Source organism: Meleagris gallopavo, chromosome 1, assembly GCF_000146605.3.
Source record: "Meleagris gallopavo isolate NT-WF06-2002-E0010 breed Aviagen turkey brand Nicholas breeding stock chromosome 1, Turkey_5.1, whole genome shotgun sequence".
Lineage (NCBI taxonomy): Eukaryota > Metazoa > Chordata > Aves > Galliformes > Phasianidae > Meleagris > Meleagris gallopavo.
In genome coordinates, this window is record NC_015011.2 from 75,583,804 (window position 1) to 75,605,499 (window position 21,696).

The window sequence follows — 21,696 nt, forward strand, 5'->3', positions numbered from 1 at the left end:
AATAGCATAATCTGACAAAGAAACAACAGAAAACAACAAGTCTATACCAAGTTATGTTGGTATATTTTGCACAGCCTTTAATAATACAAAGCTAATGTCCATGACACTAAAGCACACTGAGTTTTGTATCTGCTTGGCAAATGGAGAGGAACAATATCAGCAACAATTCTGCAAAAGAAATCCATGTCTCACTACTCTGCTTGGATTCCTTCAACACTTCCATGCAGTAGTGGAAAAAGTCAAAACATCTAGGGTCATTCATTTTGTCTTCCAAGTTTCCCTCAAACTAAGCTACCTGCAGGAACACCGTTGTTGTAAGCACTATAGCTTGTGCCACACACTAAGATCCAAGGCATATGGGACGATCATCATGTGGTTGTTAACATTATCACGTTGCAGAGCTTCTGCTCCTAGATTTATGTTTTGCTGACATGCTGATTCAATACAAGACATTCTTCATCTTTCAAAAGCTATCATATGATGTAGTCCAAAATGGCCATCCCTCCCACCTAAAGGGATGGGTTTCCAAGGGTCTTACAATAAGAGGGCATAGCCCAGAAAAAAACAACATGTGAAACACAAGAGTAGCTCTTGAAAGGGCTTGTTATTTGTCATTATTGAGATTTTTCACTTTCCTCTTCTTTTATGAACAATGTGCATCTTATTCTCTTATCACCAGAGCAGCATCTCCTTTTGTTCCATGGAAGGCAGTCCAGGTTTCCTGACCAATGTGGAGGTTTCTAGCAGAACCCCCCCTCTAGCTCTGCTGAGCATCAGCCAGCTCGCCAGGACCCTCCTGCCCAGCATTCTGAAGCCCTTGGACATTTCACACCAAACTGAGTGGAGTGCTCGCTGCTCCCACAAGAACTCTCCAAGGGAAGGACGCTCCATAGCCCCACCACTCAGCCCCACGCTGCCTTCAAAAGCATGTGTGGGGCCGCTTAGCCTCACAGATCCAAAGCCAGCCGGCCCCGGCAGCCTTGTAGCTTTGCATCTCCATCACCTGTGCTCCAGAATCGATGGGGACCGTGGGATGGATGGAGCTGCTCCTATGGCCCGGGTTTATGCTGCCATCTAGTGCCCAAGCACGGTGGAGTTCCCCCCTTCCTGTACGGGGCTTACATTATCAGGTACGTTCATCATTGGTTGGATCCTTTTGCGCTATCACTTCAGCTATCCAGTGACTGGTTAATAAACACAGCTCCTTTGCTGAGGAACTTAAAGCAAAAACTCTCATAGTTACTGCTCAAAAGCGTCACTTTACAGCTTTCGTCACTGAATTGCACCCCACTTCAATACTCTGAGATGCTTTCGTTGTGACCTCCCTTCGTACTGATTAGAGCCCTCCAGTTGTGTATCACAAGTCACCAGTTTCTCTCCTGCTCTTTTTCCCAAGTCCATTGACGAACACAGTAAGCAAGACCAGCCCCGTGCACTTTCTTAAAAGCTTTCACAGCCAGCTCTCTCCTGCCCATTGCATTTCTGGCATGTCAAAACAGTAGCTTGTTTATGTCTAGGCTCACTATAGTCTTTCTCATTTTCAGTGACACAAACAGTTGACAATAGTCCCTCTGTTCCTCAGCACTACCAAGCCATCTCTGACATCCTAGTGCATCTGGCTATTCTTTCTCCATCATATTTGACATCCCTCACATGACCTCTTACTTATGAAGAATATCTCTGGAGGTCTTCTGATTTTTCACTGTGATCAGTACATCAACCTTTGCACTATCTGTTTGGAGAGTTCTCTTTTCCTGGCTTAAGCTTCCTCAGAGATACTCCAAGCTCCTGCTGACAGAGATCTCCCCCAGCACCATCCAGGAGCCTTTCTTCTTTCTGATGTAAAAATATAGTTTTACTGGGGCAAACCACCAGGCCTCCTCTCCAGGGGGCTGCTTGTTGTTCTCAGTTCTCCATGTCTGGATGCAGAAAAGTCCCTCAAGCAGCTCAACAGGTGGAAGATATTCTTTTGCAAAGAGAAAGTTCCCTGTTTTTGGAGCCACTGACATCCAATACAGTTTTCACACCATGTTTAACACTTTCCCTTCCCTCACTCCAGTCACTGAGCACTCATCAATTTTGCAGTACATCTGGGTATCCCTTACCCATCAGAGCTCACAGGCACACTGAGACCTCCCCAGTGTTCAGGAAACTTGGCTTGCATGGAGACTCTCTGGGGGTTTCTTGATTTTCCACTGCCATCAGTAAATAGTCCTTCTCAACATCTGATATCTGAAATCCCTTTTCCCCATTTTCACACATTCCTGGAGAGATTCTAATGTACCTGCAGACTGGGACCTCCACTCAGTGTAATCCGGAAGATGCCTCACTCTGGTAAAGTTGGCAAGAATCTGCTACACACCAACCCTAACTTGGAAAAATATTGCTGGTGGTGGGATTAGAGCACAGAGTGCCAGGCAGCATGTATGGGGAGTGTTTCTGAAGAGGAAAAAACAGGACAAATGAGAGCCACAGATCTGGTTAGGGGGAAGCAGTGTGTAGCACTAAGGCTCTACTTCCCACTCTACCACCAGATTGGTGTGTGGTACTGAGTAAGTTTCCCTGCGGATGCAGTGTAGCAACTGTCCCAGCAAGGTGAGATCCAGGCTTGCATGGAATTTAAAAATTAGTTAAATATGTATGAGAAATATTACAGTTAGAAGAAAGACTGCTTGACTAATACTATTCATCTCTCCCGGATTCTGATGTTTAATTAATGCTTGCAAAGTGCTTTGAGATGCTTGGATGAAAGTGATACAAACACGTCACTGTGTGCTGTGACCCCTAATCCTAGAGGTACTTGCAAGATAGACAGAGGCTGTACACTGTGCCAATGTGGCAGCTCTGAGCAATCCCTGCACTAAGAACAGGTCCGTGAGGGAGGGGCAGGCCTGCAGCTTTGTCACCTCAGGCCCAATAGCCCTGTTTCTCCTTACAAATCTGCAGCAAATCCAAATGTGTTTTGGAAGCCAGGCCCATTCAGGGAATGCTATTGCTGGTTGGCATTTGCAGTGACGTAAACCAACTGTTCAAAAACAAGCCAGGGTTTCTGCATTACAGCATGCTGGGGAAACAAAATGCAAGCCAAAATCCGTGTGAGCTGCAGCAACAACTCAATGCCTCAGAGCACCTCTTCCTAAACCCTCATGCAAGAGCCTTATAGTCACAACCTGACTGTTCTCAGCTGTTTTCCCCAGGACAGCCCTTCTCTGGCAGATAGGCCAGAAGGGTATGTGTGTTCTCAGGCATGCAAGAGCATTTGGGAGAAGCTGATGCGAAGCAGCAGGCTCTTGAAGGAAATCCCTGCCTCAGAATGGGTCTCTAAGAAGTTCTGGGCATTGTGATTTCTCCAAAGAGACATCAAAAGGACCAGCTGTTGAACTTGAGGCCTGATCAGTGCTGTTCCTTTCACATCTAGTGGCACTTTATGAATCTCAGAGTTGTGTTTTTCTGAACCTACTCCTTGAAAGCCTGGTTCTGTATCACTCAACCCATCCTCTAGACAAAGGGGCAAGTGACTGCTTGGAGGAGAAGAGTGGGTGGTACGGAGATGAAATCTCAGCTGTGTCTGGGGCTCAGTGGGTTTCCGTCACCTTGGCTGAGGCTGGGATTCAGAGAGAAAGATACCGAATGTGGGTGGAAAACCACAAAAGCCCCCTCCTCCACTCTACAGAGAGGGGAAACAGCTGAGATGTGGTAGTGGTAGAGGTTACCTGAGAGAATAAAGATGAAGAAAATATTCTCATCTCACACCAAATCTCAGCCATACTCTACACAGGTGACCCTCACTTCTTCCAGGGGTTCCCCCTTAACTGTGCGCTAATCATGGTCATTTCTAGACTGCTGGGCCTGGTGGTCAAGGCCCATCTGGACTGGAAGCACAGCCTTGTTGCCACCCTGAGCAGCCCTGGGGGCAGGGCCACTGCCCACTCCTCAGAGGTGGCTCCTCTTAGCAGCAAGACAGGATGGAAAATGGAGGTCATCTTGCCCTTACAGCTTGTTAGAGGCCTGGAGTAGTCTGGATCTGCTCAGCTAACATGTTAATTTGTAATCATTCTTTGAGAGAAGATCATAACAGGTTTCCAATCGCTCACTTTTAAGTTTCGGTTCTGTTACAGCCTCCCAGCAGCCGCCAAATGGCCAATAGTGTCTCTCTCACACTCATTTTTCCCAGGTGTCGCAATATATAGCCTTCCATTATGGTCTTCATTTCTCTTCACATTCAGCATTGAGATCACATGCATTTGGAAGATCACCATCTACTGAGAGAAGCTCACAGATTGCAGCAGAGCCTGGACCGGCAGCAAGATCGTGCTGACGTTCCGGTTGGAGAGGAGGAGACACAAAGGCCAACCGACATCTGTTGAGCAGCTTTCTAACATCAGCTTCATTCTTCTCTTCCTTCAGTTATAGCTGTGTTAGATCACTTACAGCAGGTGACAAACACAAGGAGACAGAAACACAGAGGGAGGAAAAGAGGTAAGGAAACTTTCTTTCTTTCTCTGAAAAAAGAGGTCAATCTGTTTTTTTGTTGTTGTTGTTGTTCTTTTGTTTTTTAGTGTTGTCACAAACTTTATGATTTCATACAAGTTACTGTTTTGGACAGGATGAGGGACAGATAGGTTTTGCCCCACTAAAAGTCCTGATGCAAAACTTTATTGAAATGTTTTACTTGATAATACTTTTGGCTGTGCAATTTTTTGAGGCCTTTTATTTTAACTAAGAAGTGTTCTTCTGTCTGGATTTTCCTTGGAAGGGGGAAAAAGAGAGCTACTAAAAGATCCTGGGGATCCCACAGATCTCTTAAACCCATATGTAGCAATAGTTCAGAAAAATGTCCTCTAGGACTTGATACCAACGACTGTATTTCACCAGCGGTTGGAAATGCACTGAGAGCAGCCTTCCACCATCAGCTGCCACTTGCTATCACCTTCTCCATATGCCCTCCAGGAAGGGGAACTTTATTCTAAAAAAAGCCTGAAAAATAAAAAGACGCCAATCTCTAGCTAACTAGGAGAGCCCATGTAAATATATGTGTACCACAATCAGTGAGTCTGCTCTAACTATGTCGGCTGACTGACTCACTGCACAACACAGGCTGCAAATGCAGCCTGATCCACTAGCACAGGGCTGGGTAAGCAGAATTTCATGCAGGAAGAAATCAGTTTGAGGACATCTGAAAACCTTAGCCTTTTCGCAGACTTCTGCACTATCAAAACCTGCAGTTTCATTTCTGGGTGAATTTTTCATCTTTCAGATGATGAATTCTATTCAACCTTTGTCAGTCACCCAAGTGTTCCCTATGTGGTACATTAAGGTTGAGCTCAGGTTACTTCTTACTGTTCACCACTATAAAATAAGCACTCCTGTTAAGTCCCTTGTGCGTGTTATTCTCAATTCAGTTCACAAACCTTTTCTTTATCCTCCCCAATGTTTCACAAAGATGGCTGCCCAAGCTGCCTGCGATAGAGCAGAACTTGACTCATTTTAATGGCGCAAAACCACTATCCCACTCATACTCAGTGCTCTTGGAAAGAGCCCATCCTTTCTGCCACAGTCTTGCGCAGGGACTGTGTATTCAATGAGGAAAAATTATGGAGTGACTCCTGTCATTCCAGCCATAATGTTAACGTTTTTGTTCTGAGTGGACTGGAACTACAGTTTTGCTGCACTATGTTATCCATACTTATATAGGCCCTTTTTCATTGTGGACTGCAAATCAAGAACATTTCATGTAAGATCTCAGTGTTCCTATTTCAGCAGCTGATTAACGATGTCTGAAGCACATCCCATGTGCACATGGCTTGAGAGCACAATGAAAGGCCTGTCGTCAGAGGACGTCTTGGTACGGTTTGCTAGTCACAGCCTTCTAGAAAGGCATCCAGGGGCTTTAATTGTGAATTGCTGGGATGAAAGATTGTTTGCAGAGACAAAAATAGGAGGCCTAGAAGGAAAGAAGAGGGGCTAGTTAGAAGGGAAAAGCTCAGAAGGTGTATGCTGAAATACCTGTCATGCACATTAAGTTCTTGGCTTCCCCTTAAATGGTTGAAATGGTTCAGAAGCCATCAGGGAACTGGCTGGGCTGCAGAGATAGAGTCATTTCCAGTGGTCTTCATGAAGGTCCAGATACGCAGACAGATTGCAAAGACTTTGTGGCAGAAGGAAACTTGGTTTGTGCCTACATGGCACTCTGCTCCATTTTGGAGGTGGGACCTCTCTCTGAGGGTCTGATGGCTGATCTTGCTCCATCATGTCCCTCTGGGAGCAGCTGTGGAGGGTGAAAACTTGTTTCAGGAGCTGGTGAACAGCCAGAGTGCTCGAGGGGAAATCAAGGCACGGACTGTGCTGCATGACAGCTAAGCTTGTTCATGCTCTGGCGTGACCGTAAAGCCCATAAAATGATCTCTGCTTCTAACATCTCTTTGCTTTCACTGTCTGTTTTTATTGCATTTGGTCTCTTACCCTGTCTAATGCTCATGCTTGCTTGTTAATAAATATATTCAAGGGAACTGCAGCGTAGTAGAGTAGATCAGCTTTGCTTAAGACATTTAAACTGAGGAGTGATGTGATCCCTAACAAACAACTGCACTCTAAAATACACACCAGACCAGTGTGCAGCACGAGGGGCAGCTGCATCCCTTAGCCCTTGCCCAGAAGCAGCCACAGAGGAAATGGAGACAGCAGCCAAGGCTGAGGTGTGGCAGCCCTGATGGGAGCGGCCCAGGCCTCCCTGCTCAGGCCTTCCTGCCTAGTTCTCCTTGCCCCACCAAACACACTGCTGCTGCTGTGAGATCAAAAGCACAGCCACAAGCAAGGGCGAGAAGAGAAAACAAGGAAACCACACAGCATGAAAGCAGTGCGTGAGCGCAGTGAGATGGAAGATAGCCTACTCTGCAGGAGGAGTGGTTTCTGGGCTCTTTTTTTAATTTCAGTTTCCTCCTATGTCACGCTGCTGTCGAGCTGGAGGAGAGCTGCCTGCGGCCAACAACTCTGTGAGGCTCTCAGGAGCAGGTGCTTTCTGGGCCAGGTTTGGTCCTGCAGACCTTGTCCTTGGTCATCTCTCAGTGAGACCAGTCGCTGCCACAGCTCTCTTTTGCCCACCCCTCAGGGAGAGAACATTCATTAAAAGAAGTTAAGAAGGAAATTAAAGCAGTTTAGTAAGAAGGAGAAGTTAAAATGAAATGGAAATCAATGTGCACTTGGATGGCAGCCCTGCTCCTCCTGTGAAGACTAGGCGTGCTAATAAATCAAGTGTGCCCAGACTGTTTCTGGCATTGAGGCTGACTGGCATGAGATGGTCTGGGCTATTAAACTCACTTAATCTCCAAAATGAACTGGCAATGTGACAGCTTCCTAATGGGAGTGGTCTCTGTCCCATCCTAACACTTAAATGGATCCTGGGAGTTGCTTGGCAGGAGAGTTGTCCTGGGCCAAAGAAACGTCAGGAAATGTTCTAGCAGTTTAACATGGCTGATGAGTGTGTCCCAGTTTCCAGAGATATTCCCTGACACCACTTATTTTTTAAGTACCACCACAAGATACAGCTGTAAGCCTGTAAGGAGGCAGTGGGTCTGCTATAGGCATTAGTGACAAGAACCACTTCCTACATTGAAATAGCAGTCTTACACAATGAGATCTGTAAACTTCTGAATACTATTGCCCACATTCTGACCTGGAGAGTCATAGGAGGCTGAAAGACAGAGGAAAAATAAGAAGTGGTATGAATGAAAAGCAGAAAGGAGACAGAAAGTGTATGAAGGAAACTCTAGCTGGAAGCAACCTGTTTTCCCCAGTGACTCGTAACCTGTAGGTGGTCATCGTCATGATACAGAGATCTACCACAGACATAAGATCAGTATGAATGAAAAAGGAATGGCGAAATATATGCATAAAACCACAAGAAGAAACAGCAGAACAGTGTATGAAAGGTGCATTAACCTGCAGCTACCAAACTGCAGAAGGTCAGCAGTTCACTGGTACCACGACCTTTTAGTTGTGCGGTTTTGTTCTCCAGCTAGATAGCAAGAAGGTGAAGAACAAACTTGAACAGGAAACAGGAAAATAGATTCACAGACAGTAAAAAATGATGGTGTGTGATGGCAATTTTGCTGATTTAAATCTATCACCTCCAATATTATTATAAAGTTTAATGATTCAAAATATTTGAAGCCCAGCACTGAGCTTGTTCACTTGTAGACATCACTGCAGGAAGGTGGCTGACTTTTCCTGCTCGTCTCACTTGGATTGGTGGTGTGACTATTCATGACAGAGCTTATGTTTCTTCCATCATCTCAGGCTGATATTGATCTTTGCCAGGGCCCTGTGCCAGGACTCAGTTATAGATGTTTCTTCTGAGTGAGATGCATACAAATGCCTTGTTGTTGCCCCTTTCCTTATTCTGTAGCATAGCTCAACGAACTGCTTGATTACTGACACTGCATCTGGTGGGAAATTATGTTCAATTGCGTGCACTGGCTCCTTTGCATTTTTTTTCCCACACAAAATGGCTCATGAAAATGTGCCAGCATGATTTTTTTGTTTGCTTTGTAAAAGGCAAGCTGCAGATTGTCTCTGACTATGTCTTTGTCATGTATTTCTCTTCTGATGGTGCACATGGCTACTGTGTTGCTCTTGCACCTGCATTTTTCATGTGTGTTCATCTGTCCAGCTGTCAGATTTTCAGCCATGTTGATCTGATCTACATGTAAACATAATACCGATGTTTTAATCTACTCTTTGATTGTCTCATGAGCTCTGATCATTTACATAAATTTCAATATTAAAGTATCCTCATTGGAATATATAATATTGCGCATACTACATATGTAGTATTAAGTTATTATTGTATTCCTTTTGATTTCAGCCCCGTTATGATTCCGGCCTTCACTCTATCATGCTAATTGTGAAAGAATGTATCTGCTATCATCTAGACCTGAGTGACCTTCCCATCAGTTATTCTACTTCTCTAAACACTGCTGTGATTTTTTGTTGTTGTTGTTGTTATGGGTCCAGATCACTTCTCCGCACACCCCCTCATCTACGTATTATCCCTGCTTCTGATATCTGATTTTCTCCTTTGGTAGCAGCCAGAGTGTTTTCTCATACTCCATTAAAACATGACTTGGTTTGTTCACATTGCTCCCCATTGTTTGTCCCTTGAGCTTTATTGGCTTCTGTCTGACCCTTCACTTGAGGACATGGAGTTCTTACTTTTCAGACACTGCAGCTCAAAAAAATATGCTCATCTGTATTGATTGGATTTTCCCCAGTCTTTGTTTAAGAACATTCTTCCTTTAAGCATCAGCAGACAAGTTCTGTTTCAGTTCAAATGAAGCTTCTCCTATTTTAAATGAAGCCTGTGCTTTCTGTACAGCCCCCTGGTGGTCCCAGAGATTCACAGTTCTTGATGACCCCATGCTACTCTTTACACTACTTTCTCTGTCAGACTGTGCAGCTCTAGCACTCTTCCTGGCTCTACGCTTGCATCTAGAAGCATTTTCAGATTTGCCCTTCCCACCTTACAAGCTAAGTTTGCTTGTAAAATCTTTTCTGACCTGCCTCTATGCTGTCAGCTTTCAGTACAGTACCCTCCAGCTACCTTGCACAGACTTGACATCCTCCAGAAGTGCTTTGGAGATCTCTGTGTGTGGAACCATGGATACCATGGACAAATTCTTCCAGAACCTTCCATTTCAGGTTTTTTATCATCAATGCAACTTCTTTCTGACCTCACACTTCTCTTCACTCCAGACTTTTTGTAGAATATCCCTAAGAATTGAAGCAAGCCTTTCAAAAAACATCAGAAGCAGTGGTTATCAAAACTTTTAAGGTAAGAAACACATAGACAATAACAACAACAAAACCACTAAAGAAAAATGCTACGAAGAGCCCTAAAGATGGTCTCTATCAGGGAATCATAAAATCACACAGAAAGACTTAGATGGGAGGGGATCTCTGGATTTCTCCATTCTAACTTCCTGGTTACAGTTTGGGGTGATTCTAAAACTACATCAACCATTATTAACAGAGCATTTGGGTCTTCCAGGTTAGCATCCCTTGGTACCAACAGCATTCCCAGCCCTTCAGTTTGCAGCAGGAAAGAGCGTTCCCTTGGAGATGGAAAGGTGTGGAGCAGTGGTGAGCAGTGTGCTTGCGGTCGTCTTGGTTCTGCAGCTGGGTGAGTCCTCAGCTGCACTGGAAAAGCAGCAGTGAATCCTGCTAATGCTTGCAACCTTCCCAAAAGCCTCACAGCATTTTAGGTGTTTCTAGGCTCCTCATAACTTATCATCTGAAATCTGATAAATATGCTTTTTTTTTTTTAATTAATTATTATCTTTTAATAATTGTTGCCACCTCCTATTGCTAATGGTGAATCTGTAGGCTGACATGATGGGAAGGCATGGTTCACTTCCCCTGAGACCACTGAGATGCTTCTGCAGGAGTTTGCTCAGAAAGCAGTCTCACATGCTTGTAGAGCAGTCTTGTTCAAGCCTTTCTCCTCAGATCAATACAGATACAGCAGACACCTTCTTACCTCTTGTCTGGCCCACTCTGCAACTGTCCAGCAGTGGTGATATGGCTCTTACAGCATTGCCATAGAAAAAGACCACCAGCTGAGGAAGACTTTGTGCCATACAGCATAAGGGTTCACAAAAGCTGAATGAACATGAATAAATGCTTCAGAAGGAACTTGTGCTCTGGGCAGAACCGTTTCCTGGGCCAAAACCAGCCCAGATCCCATATACTGAGCACAGGGTGGAAAATACTACCCCTCACACTGCCTCCTGCTGCCTGGATGAAAACTTGTGAATTTCCGATCATAGGTTTGCCATTACAAATTTGATGTTAGCAGCTTGTTCAGTTTGACTGCTAATGTTACAACAATTGGTGGACATTTTGGTGATCTTTTCACAAGAATGGAAAGTGACTGAATAATGCCAAATCTGCATTTCTCAAACAGTCAGCTTTGATTATTCCAGTTGCTAATATATATATATATATATATAGTATGCAAGCTATAACTAAAAGCATTGCAAAAGACACCAAGATATTCTTATGAATGGCATTCATAATTTCCCCTTTTTAGACTGATTCATCATTTTCAGTGATCACGTTCAGTGCAATTATTGGAAAACCTCTGTTATCAGTGCTGCAGAATACCAGTGCTCTTGGAGGAAAACATAACTTGTGGAAACCTCTCCCATAAACTCATACAAACTTTTAATTTTACACTTCTAGGGTGCTGCTGTAGTAGGACAAATGAGAGCTTTGAAGTTCTATGCAGCTGAAGCAGTTCTGAGACGTTTTCCTTTCCTTCCCCTCCCTCTTCTTTCCTCCCTTCCCTTTCTTCCCTTTTCCCTTCTTCCTTTTTCCCTTGCCCTTCTCTTTCTCCTTTCCCCTTTTCCCTTTTCCCTTTCTCCTTTCTCCTTTTTCCTTCCTCCTTTCTCCTTTCTCCTTTTCATATCCTTTATCCTTTTGTTTTCCTCAGTTTCCAGTCTTGCTTTGTGTAAAATTTGGAGGAAGAGGTAACCAAATTTGACAGTGCTTCCTCAAGTCTTGACCAAGGAGTGAATGAGGAATGATACATGTAGTCCTGCCTTCATTACCAGCAGGACAACAGAATCTTGTTCAGTGAGGAAAAGGTTGTTTCAATAAAACTGCTTTTATCTCAGAATTGTGAGTGTTGGTAAATCCACCATAACCACAGGTATTTGGGGGCATTTGACTTCTAGGTCTGATCCGCATTATGGCTCAGCAAGAACAACAGACTGGGCTTGCAGGAAAGGAGGTGATCCTGAGCTGTAAAGACACAAGCCATCAGAGAGATTCAACCTGTACTTGGAAGTACAAGTATAAGGAAGTTTCTTCTACAATTATAAGCTTTTCTAGATCAAACATTTTTAAAGGTAAAGCTTCCAGTTTCACACCCTTTCTCCTCAGTATATAGCTGAGAAATTTCTTCCCTCCTAAACAAGCTTATTTTTTCAAAAGGCAAAGCCCCAATGACTCATCGATCTGAATTGAAGTCGGAGAGCAAACAGCTGAAGGTGTCAGACTTGAGACTGGACGATGCCGGCATCTATACCTGTGCATGTAACTCTCCTGCAGTCAGTATCTCACTGCATGTCTTTAAATGTGAGTGCCTGGAGGGCTTGTAACCACAAGGAGGTGAGGGGAGATGAGAAAAGGTCCAAGAAACATCTCTGATGGAATTCTTTATCCATGATGCTGTTGCTTCACAGCTCATTTCCCCTTTCACTTGCAGAAAGAGGAGTTGATTTACTGGCTAAGTTTTTTCTCTTTACAGTGACAGTCTCTTCAAATGGGCACCTCCTCGCAAATGAAGACCTTGAGCTTACTTTAATGCAAAATTCATCCCATTCGCAACCCCATCTCAGCATCGAATTGTTTAATATTAGCAGTAAGATAGTGACAACAGAAATTTTGCAAAATGAGGCTCCTCAAAAATACATACTGAAGCTAAAGCAACTGAAAGCTACAGACAGTGGAACCTGGATGTGCCACGTTTATTCAAACTCTCCATTGATTAATCAGAACATATCCTTTGATGTGAAGGTATTAGGTACGTGACAACAAAAATGCAGCTTGCATACAGACTTTGGAACCAGTGCTTCCTCCAGCTCATGAACCATGATTTCAGTTTCCACCATTCACACAATGGTGTCCAGGGCTAATTTCCCTGGGCCTCCAACCATGCAGCTGGATTGCTCTGTTGCCTGAGCTCTATCTCACACTTCTTCCCATTTTCTTCTCCAGACTGGCCCTAAAAGATCCCCCTCTCCTTAGGGTCTCTTATTCTCAGCTCTGGTGAGCTTGAGAGTTTTGCCTCTTTAAACTAATTATCAGTCTCTAACTGCTTATCCCCCCTGGGATATCTTGTGGCTTTTCTCTGAGGCCTCTCAACTGAGCACAAGACCAAAGGTACACTCTTAAAAGTCACAGATTTCCCTGCTTATGTATTCTTGTATCTTCTGAATTCAGGTTTTGGGGAAGAACGCTTGGAAATAATGTACACTACTGTTGGTGACACTGTGATCTTGTCATGGCATCTGAACTTCAGGAAGATAGAGTGGAAAGAAGGTTTCATAGGAAAACTGAATTGGGAACCACAGGGAAAAGCAGCCATTCATGAGCTGCTTGATTTCAATGTCACAACACGTCAAGAGCTGCATAAAACTAAAAAAAGTAACCACATTTGGTTTGAGATACCTGAAAAGAAAACTGACAGTACTATAGAAGTTAAAATCCCCAAAGTCCAGTTAAATCACTCTGGACGGTATCAATGTCAGCTGGAGATCAACAGTAGAAGAATCTGGAGCATGAAAGCACTAGTGGTGATGCAAGGTGAGAGAAAGGGATCAGCAGATGAGGAGCTGCAGAAATCTGGATGCCACAAGAGTATGGATGGACCCATCTTCCCATCCTCTCACTCATGTGACATTTTCTTATCTTTCCAGTCTCTGCTAACCCTGTTGGGCCACTCTCCAGAGGGGGCAAGATGACCCTGCTCTGCCAGGTGTCTGGTCCCCTGCCATCCAATGCCCACTTGCTCTGGGAACGTGTGAATGGGACTGAGATGGAAATCAAGAAGTCAAAGCAGCATGAAGCAAAAGTGGAAGTGAATGTCAGTGCTCCAGGATTATGGAACTGTCACCTCATGGAAAACAATAACACGAAGATCAGCCTTAATTATACTGTGGGTATGGAAATTAACATCACATCCCTACCTCCACACAAAAGCCTTGAAATTCTCTATCTGCCTTTGAATACTTTTCTCTTTCCACAGAGGAAGCTCATGTTTGGAATAGCTATGCAGTAATTGGAGCAATTATTGGAGCCAGTGTGTTGGTGATTGGCCTTGCATGTGTGTGCATAATCACTGGTATGAGCTGGCAGCGGAGAAGGGTTAGTATGCCGGTGTCCATGAAAGGTGAAGAGGTGACAGTCTTCCCAGACCATAGGAGGAGCCTGGTTTTCTCTCTGTGAATGGGGCAGAATAGATAGTAGGTCAATCCTTACACTCAAGGCAAATGGTTAGAGATCGTCAGTCTGCAGATAGTAGCTATGTCAGAACGTACTTCACTACCCCATCATAGGGAAGCATTTTAAGTGTAAACAATTTAATTGTTATTTATGCCTTCTCTCTTGATAGAAACGGGCAAAAAGGATAGCACAAGCAAAACAATACTTGCTGGAAAAGAAGACATGTCAGTGTCAACGGTAAGTGGTAATGAGGACAGCTGGATTGAGCAAGTACTTTGCTTTCAAGGGGAGCTGGATGGTTGAGTGGGAAGAAATGGAGCACGAGCCCACTTGGTGCCTACACAAAAACTGCATTTCAGCATTTTCAGTTATTGTTACGTTTCTGAGTTATGAGGTATATTTTATGAATTTCCTGTTGTGCTCCAAACCCATAGTGGTTCTGTGCTTGCAAACTTCTAAGCAGAGGTTTCACTTGAATTATCTTGATGTTTAGACATGTTTGAACAAACTCAAGCAGGAGCTCCAGAGTCCATTGATAGGATTCAGAGTCGACCTGAATTAAGATAGAGAGGTTGTGGATACTGAGGTGGAAAACACACAACCAGCTTCAAGAATGATTTAAAAATCCATGATGTCATAATGTGACTCCAGCTCTGCTATCACAGTGCTGAACTGCAGTTTGTGAAAATTGCCAATAACCTCCTAGGAGCCAGGAAGGAGAACACTGTGAACCACCCCCTCTCCCAAATGCAGTGGGTGATACACCATCATGTTCTGGCTTATTTTGGGGAAGCAAGGACTTCTCAACAGAGCTTTTCCTTTTCAAGGTCTTAAAGCTTATATGATATCAGGCCACAGAAACAGTTGCAGAGGAACACTGACATTTACACTATCATTGGAAGTGGAGAGCCCACAGCAGTATAAATAACAACATGAAGTAGTTCAATAAATTGATGGATACAGAATTTGACTTCTACTTGATTTAAACTGATGACAGTGGCAAACTGTGATAAGTTTCACCAGTTTTTGTCACCATTACTGAGGTTTCATTGAGTAAATGGCAAATACTGCTTCATAGTTAGGATGTGTATATGTGGTGAAAAGTTGATTACCATAACATGTTGAAAAATTCACCTGATTTTCACTGACTTTTTTTCAAGGTTAGAAAAAAATCCCCATAAGAAGAACAAGCCCATACAACTACATAAATGTACAGCTAGATAAATCTGTGCAATACAAGTGCTGATGCAGTTGTTTTTTAACTCTCCTTCTCAAGCAAGCATCTCAGTGTAACTGAAATGTAAACAGCCATGTGGATGCACAAGTAACCATTTGCCCCTAGACTGCAGAAGGGGGTGTAGTCCTCACCTATGAGCTGTCTGGTTTCAAGGTATCATCTCAGTAATCCTGGTGCTAATGTAATGTTTTTCTCTTGCAGCCGGATGTATAAGTAGCTTTGCAGACTGAGGAACTCTCTGCCTCTACTAAACAAACACCTGTCAGCCCACAGTGGTCTGTGAACCCACCTCCCTTTCTCTTCTTTTGATACAATTCTTTATGCCTTCATCATTCTCTCGCTATTATGCCACGGAGGGTTGATGTCTGGAGAGGAGCCAATGGACAAGACAAGAAACCCTTACAGGTTATTATTGAGCCCCAGCTCTATAATGAGATACACTGAATAGAAGAGTAGATATATATATAATGCTTGTATTTTGTTCATGCATTTCATTTTACCTTCCTGTGGAACTGATTTTATATGCTTCTTTTACTCAGTGGAGCTACAATAAATTTCTTCAAATTTTTATTTCTTTGCGAACTGGACTAATTTTTTTTCTGAGGCATTTTCTTCTGACTCAAATCTGCATTTCTGCCTTCCCTCTTGGATGCAGAATCTTTGTTCTCAGTTTCCTGCATCCCTTAATTCACCAGCCCTCTGCTCCCTTTGAAACCCATTTTCCTTCCTTCAGTAGCCCACGTAACCCTCAAGCCCCATACCACAGCTTGTAGTCTTCATCTCACCTGCAATAAAACAGTGCACAAAGAAAACATCACAAGCAATGGCATAATTCAGGACTAATTTTGTCAGTAAAGCAGTTCAGGATTCTCACAACTTGTGGAAGATAGAGCTTTAAGATGTGAATGTTGATGTAGGAGGTTCCCCTTGGCAAAGGGGAGAAATTTCCTAAGAGAACAAAGGAGCCTTGGACTGTGTAAGCCAGCAAAGATCCTTATGAGAAAACTCTCTTTGAAATGTCTCTTTGTTAGCTCAAGGAAATGGGAAGAGGGAATGGAAACTTCAGGAAATTTAGGATGAAGTAAAAGCGTCTTGCATACTTTTCCAAATATCCTGAAAGAAAAAGATTGTTAAAATAAGTGCACAGGAATCTTGTGTTTATGTAAGTGTTTATGTAAGTTATTCTCCTTTCTGCTAGAGATGGGTCATAGAAGCCTTTAAGGTCCCACAGCTGTCACTGACAATAGTCCAGGGTTGCTAATTGGTCCAGGTTTGCTGAAGAGAGACAGAAGCAGATGCAATGCTGTGGAAATGGCTTTTGTGGTAGAGACATGCTGCAGGACACCTGGTGCTAGAGAAGAGGGTTTCTCTGTCACAGCCATGTCAGCATGACAAAGTTATTGGCAGTGAAAGAAACAGGTGGTGACAACGGCCAAGACGGCACCTGTGAGCCGGGAGGAAGCCCATCCATCCCCCTTGCTGTTTGAAACCCACCACAACCACTGATCGTTCCTGGGCTGGGACACAGCTGTAGCAGCCACTGCTCTGCCCAGATGGTTCCTCCACCAGCATCTTCACACAACACAAAGCAACAAAGATACACACTGCCTTCATTTTCCTTCCTATCATTTGTGGTTGTGAATACAAAACTATGTGAACTGTAGAAGAGAGCAGTACAGTTGGTATGGACCTACAAAGATCATTGAGGACAAGATCCTTAAAGGGCTAACTAAAAGCACAGGGCTCGTGATCTCAGCAGTCACAGCCCTGCCCAGTCCTACTTGAAATTCACCTGCAAGGACAGGCCATTCTCAACTCAGATCTCAGATACATCTTCTTTCGTCAGCTTTCCAGTCTGTACCTTTTCACATGATAGCTTTCTTTGCTCTAGATGCACATACTGTCCTATCTAAGAAAAAAGTTACCCACAGACAAAGTCTTGAAGGAGCTTTACTTTCTGTCTGAAGGCAATATTGAAAGCTTCACAGTGGTCTTCAAGGTAGAGTGGAGGTGGAGGTTCAGAGCAGATTAGAATGTATCACAGAATTACCGAATCATAGAATCAAGAATGGCAGGGATTGGAAGGGACCTCAAAATATAATCTAGTCCAATCCTGCTGCTGGAGCAGGAACACCTAGATTAGGTCACACAGGAACACATCCAGGCAAGTTTTTAATGTCTCCAAGGGAAGGAGACTCCACAACCTCTCACCTTTTCCAGTGTTCTGTTATCCCTACTGCAAAGAAGTTTTTTCTCATATTTATGTAGAACCTCCTATATTCCAGCTTGCACCCATTGCTCCTTGTCCTATCATTGGATGTTACTGAGAAGAGCCTTGCTCCATCTTCATGACACTCACCCTTTACATATTTATAAACATTAATGAGGTCACCTCTCAATCTCCTCCAAACTGGAGACCCAGCTCCCACAGCCTCTCCTCATAAGGGAGCCATGCTGACTGCCCCTAATGATCCTTTTATCCTTGATATGCCTAGAGCCAGCACCAAGAATAAGTCGTTCCATCACCTTTCCAGGGATGGAGGTGAGGCAGACCAGACTGTAGTTATCCGGGTCCTCCTTCTTGACCTTTTTGAACACTGGAGTGACATTTGATTTCCTCCAGTCCTCAGGCACCTCTCCTGTTCCCCACGACTTACAAAAGATAATGGACAGTGGCTAGCAATGACTTCTGCCAGCTCCCTCAGCACAGGTGCATCTGATCAGGACCCACAGATTTATGGATGTCCAGATTGTTTGTTGGCCCCTAACCCAGTCCTCATCAACCAAGGCAAACTCCTCCTTGATCCTGACTTCCTTTGGGGCCTCAGGGGTATGGGGCTCCTCAAGACAGCCTCCGGGCAGTATAGACAGAGACAAAGAAGGCATTTAGTAACTGCCTTCTCTGTACCTTCTGTCACCAGGGCACCCACCTCATTCATCAGTGGGCCTACATTGTCTCTAGTGTTAGTTTTATCTGCAATGTATTTGAAGTAGCTTTTTAATGAAGTTGCACAAAACACTGTAGTCAATGCAGATATACCTTATGCTCTTATGTGGCATGAAAGCTAGATGGTTTCAGAGATGAGAAGCCAGGAAGCTCTATCCCACACTTCCAGTGGGTGCACTCAGCCTCCTCAGGAGGTGCAGAGGACTCCTCACTTCAATAGGTGCAACAAGGGAACAGTTACACTATGCGGTGGAGTATTGCTAGCTAAGAGATTCACAGCCCTTCAAAGTGACAAACACTAGGACATGTGGTGACAGCTCAGTAGAGCAGCCCCGAGATGATGGCAAGACTCAGAAAGTCGTATATGGCAACACTTAAAAAATGACAATGGTCCCCAGAGCTCTCTGCAGTGGTGTGGGAACATCACAGTAAGGAAGAGGTTAGAAAAATGAAGAAGTGTTGGCTTTCCCCAGTGTGGTGGTGTTTCTGGCACTTCTGCTTTCCATGTCTCTGGATTGCAGAAACGACAAAGTTCCTTCCAGTCCTTTGGACACAGCTCTAACCTCAGGCCCCTATCAGGATCCACAGATCTGTGTTGACAAAGAGGCTTTGACTCGCCTGAAGATAGCCCACATACCCAGCTCAGCTGGAACAGCCCCAGCACAGGCACCAATGTCCCCAAGCCCTCCTACCCCACTTTCCAGTTTGTTTCTGCCCTACCACAGTGTGAGGCTGCTACTCAGAGGAGGCTGTCAGGCCCGATCTGCCAAGGCAGTCCCTGTGACTCATGCTCCCCTGCGGGCTCTGCAGCAAAGCACTCCCATCGATTCGGCATTTGGAGCCAACGACCCTGTGTGTTTCTACTCACGTTCCCAAGCTCTAGAAGGAAGGAAACTGTGCTCTCGAGCCTCTTTGCTTTGTAGCCAGCGTGGCTGAGTCTGAGAGGTGTGGAAGTCCTCCAGGTCTGAAAAATCAGAGAACACCAGACTAAGGGCGGGTTGCAGAGGCCGGCAGTTGACAGGGCATCAGAAGGGATGAGGTGTCTTCTTCCCTGGTTCAGGCTCCAGAGGTCAGACATGCTTGGACAAGCTGGGAAAATGGGTAGTAAAATGCATGTCGTAATTCTGTGCTATAAATCCAAAGCAAAGAAATCATTTCAGCTCCCTCCTGACATTGCACGTTCCCAGATTAATGGTTCCAGAGCTCCTAGTTATCCTCTCTGTGGGGTGTTCAGTAATTCTAAAAAGTAGAACAATTACATTCTAAAATGACATCTTTACATCCCTTACAGAGACGAACTCACTGCCCTGGGGTATCACTGAGGACGGAATGGATGAAAATAGGGTCAGTAAGAAAGAGAGAACAAGAACAAGAGGAAGCAGGGGGGGAGCAGGAGGATGGAGACACCTCTACAGAACAGCAAGCAGCTTCAAAACAACCATGCATCGCAGCAGCTTGCCCTGGAATTTCCTTTTCTCAAGGACAATATCACATACAAATATTTACATCTGTTACAGAGAGAAATGTCTTTCAGAATTCATCTAGCTGCCTGGAGGAAAGCATCCACCTGTGAACAAACATCCACAAGTCTGAATTCTGGTTTTTACACTCAGAAGCCCTTAGTATTTCTGTGCAGCTCATGACCAGTGTTAGACAAGGTCTCCTGTCTCCTGGGATGAGCTATTAGCACTTGCCCATTTTACAGATGAATTAACAGAGAAATCTCACTAAATCTTTTCATACAGTGCTAGAAATAGAACCTAAGGTTTGGGTATGACAAATTGTCACTGCAGTTGCTATCTTTTCAGGACCAATATGCTCATGGATCTACTTGGCTGGCTTGCCATTAGCCATTAACCACACCCTGCTAGCAGAGCCAGAAGGGATGCCAGGAAAGCTGCCAGCATGCTACCAGCATCGCTCTGCAAACCTTGGGCAGAGCTCATTCCAAGGCTCTGAGCATGGGCTTAGCTGAACCTGCGTTCTGTGAGAAACATGTGAGACCACCGGGGCCACTAGCAGAGCCCCAAGACCTGCAGACCATCATATCCTTGTTTTTAGAAGTGGATTTGGCTATTTTGTTAATGCTTTTGCTTTTATGATTTTGTTTCTTGTTAATGAGATCTTTTCCTTTATGGGGCACTTCTTCACAGAGTGTTTCTCTGCAGAGCTGCCAGCCAGAAAGAATACTGATCCCTGTGTGGTAAACTTTTCCAGAAAGCAGCTTCTATACAGGCATTATAAAAGCAGTGTTTGTTTGGGTCTGGATGCGCTAGGACATGCAGGCAGGTTGCTGAGTATTTGGACAGCAGGTCACTGGTTGGAGTCCTGCCTGGCACTGTAGGGAGTAAAAGTACTGCAGTCTGTGTGCTTGTTTGTGAGTCTCCTAGAAGGAGATGGGTCTGGAGGGGCTAACTTCTGGTATCTGTACCTCTATTTCATAGCTGGTCAAAGCTCCTGGTAAAATCTATTTTCATCACAACTTGTATATTTACCATAAGGAATGTATGATTTGACAGAGCTTTGAGATCTGCTTGGTTTCCTACTTCTTTGCTGCTCGGTGCCTTGTCAGCTCGCCTTGAGGATCAAGAGAGGCTTTGCTGCCAGGATGCCACTGAACACTGTCATGTCCTGTGGCAAGGGACACCAGGCCTTTTGGGGCCTCACAGTTTGGGACATCCCCATTTAGACCTATGATGGCCTTGCTAGGCTGCAAGATGCTGTCACCAGAGGGGAGCGAAGCATGAAGGCAGGGCAGAGTGCGCCAGAAGATGGAGCTGCTGTTTCTGTGTAATACGGGAGAATATGCTCACCCACACAGGTAGGCAACAACGTGCTGGGGAGACTTAACTTCTGAATGGTGGATGGTAATGTAGAAGTTAGCACATTAAATAATTCATAGAAATGACACAATTAGAGCTGATGTGTTTGCATTTATGGATACAGACCTCCTCACTTTGAGGCATAAACCTCCCTCAAATGATAGCGGTGGAGAAGAAATGATGGAGAAGGCCATAACTGTGCCTTTCCACCTGCGTGCCAAAGACCAGCACAGGGGCCACACATCTTCCTCAACAATCTCAACAATTCCTCTGCACGCCCACCTCACTAGTTCGATTCACCTAAATTGCCCACGTGTTCCTGATCCAAAAGAAGGTTCTAATGCAGCTGTTTTGAAGCTGGAGGTATGAGACTGTGGGAGACCTCCATTCCCGAAAGGAGAAGGACGAGGAGGTGCTGGTGCAGCCCTTTCTGCAGCAAGGCACTAAGCGGGGAAGCAGAGGTGCCCGTGCTGTCGGGAGGACTTCCCGGCCCAACCGCCTTTCCGAGAGGAAGCAGCAGGAGAGCCGTGCCCTTCCGACACCACCGAACCGCTCCTCCAAGCGCCGCTCCCGGCTCCCTGCTCACGGGACCGCTCTGCAGCCTGTCGGCGTGGGGGTTAGCTCACGCAGCGGGTGCCCGCTGTTCTTCCCCGAGCCCTCTTCCTCTAGGGATGGTAGCCCGCCGC

The 21,696-nt window shown here is 44.8% G+C and overlaps 1 protein-coding gene across 2 annotated transcripts; it reads left to right on the forward strand.

The window, feature by feature from the left end:
- The first annotated feature begins 4,231 nt into the window (after nt 1–4,231).
- On the forward strand, nt 4,232–15,806 carry CD4 (CD4 molecule). 2 transcript variants are annotated; one of them, XM_010717880.3, is made up of 11 exons: nt 4,232–4,479; nt 9,751–9,829; nt 10,046–10,177; nt 11,733–11,906; nt 11,992–12,135; nt 12,308–12,583; nt 13,003–13,365; nt 13,479–13,721; nt 13,808–13,926; nt 14,174–14,241; nt 15,443–15,806. In XM_010717880.3, the coding sequence occupies exons 3-11, from the start codon at nt 10,117–10,119 to the stop codon at nt 15,456–15,458; spliced, it is 1,464 nt and encodes a 487-aa protein (XP_010716182.1). In that variant the 5' UTR covers nt 4,232–4,479; nt 9,751–9,829; nt 10,046–10,116; the 3' UTR covers nt 15,459–15,806.
- Nucleotides 15,807–21,696: the final 5,890 nt, after the last annotated feature.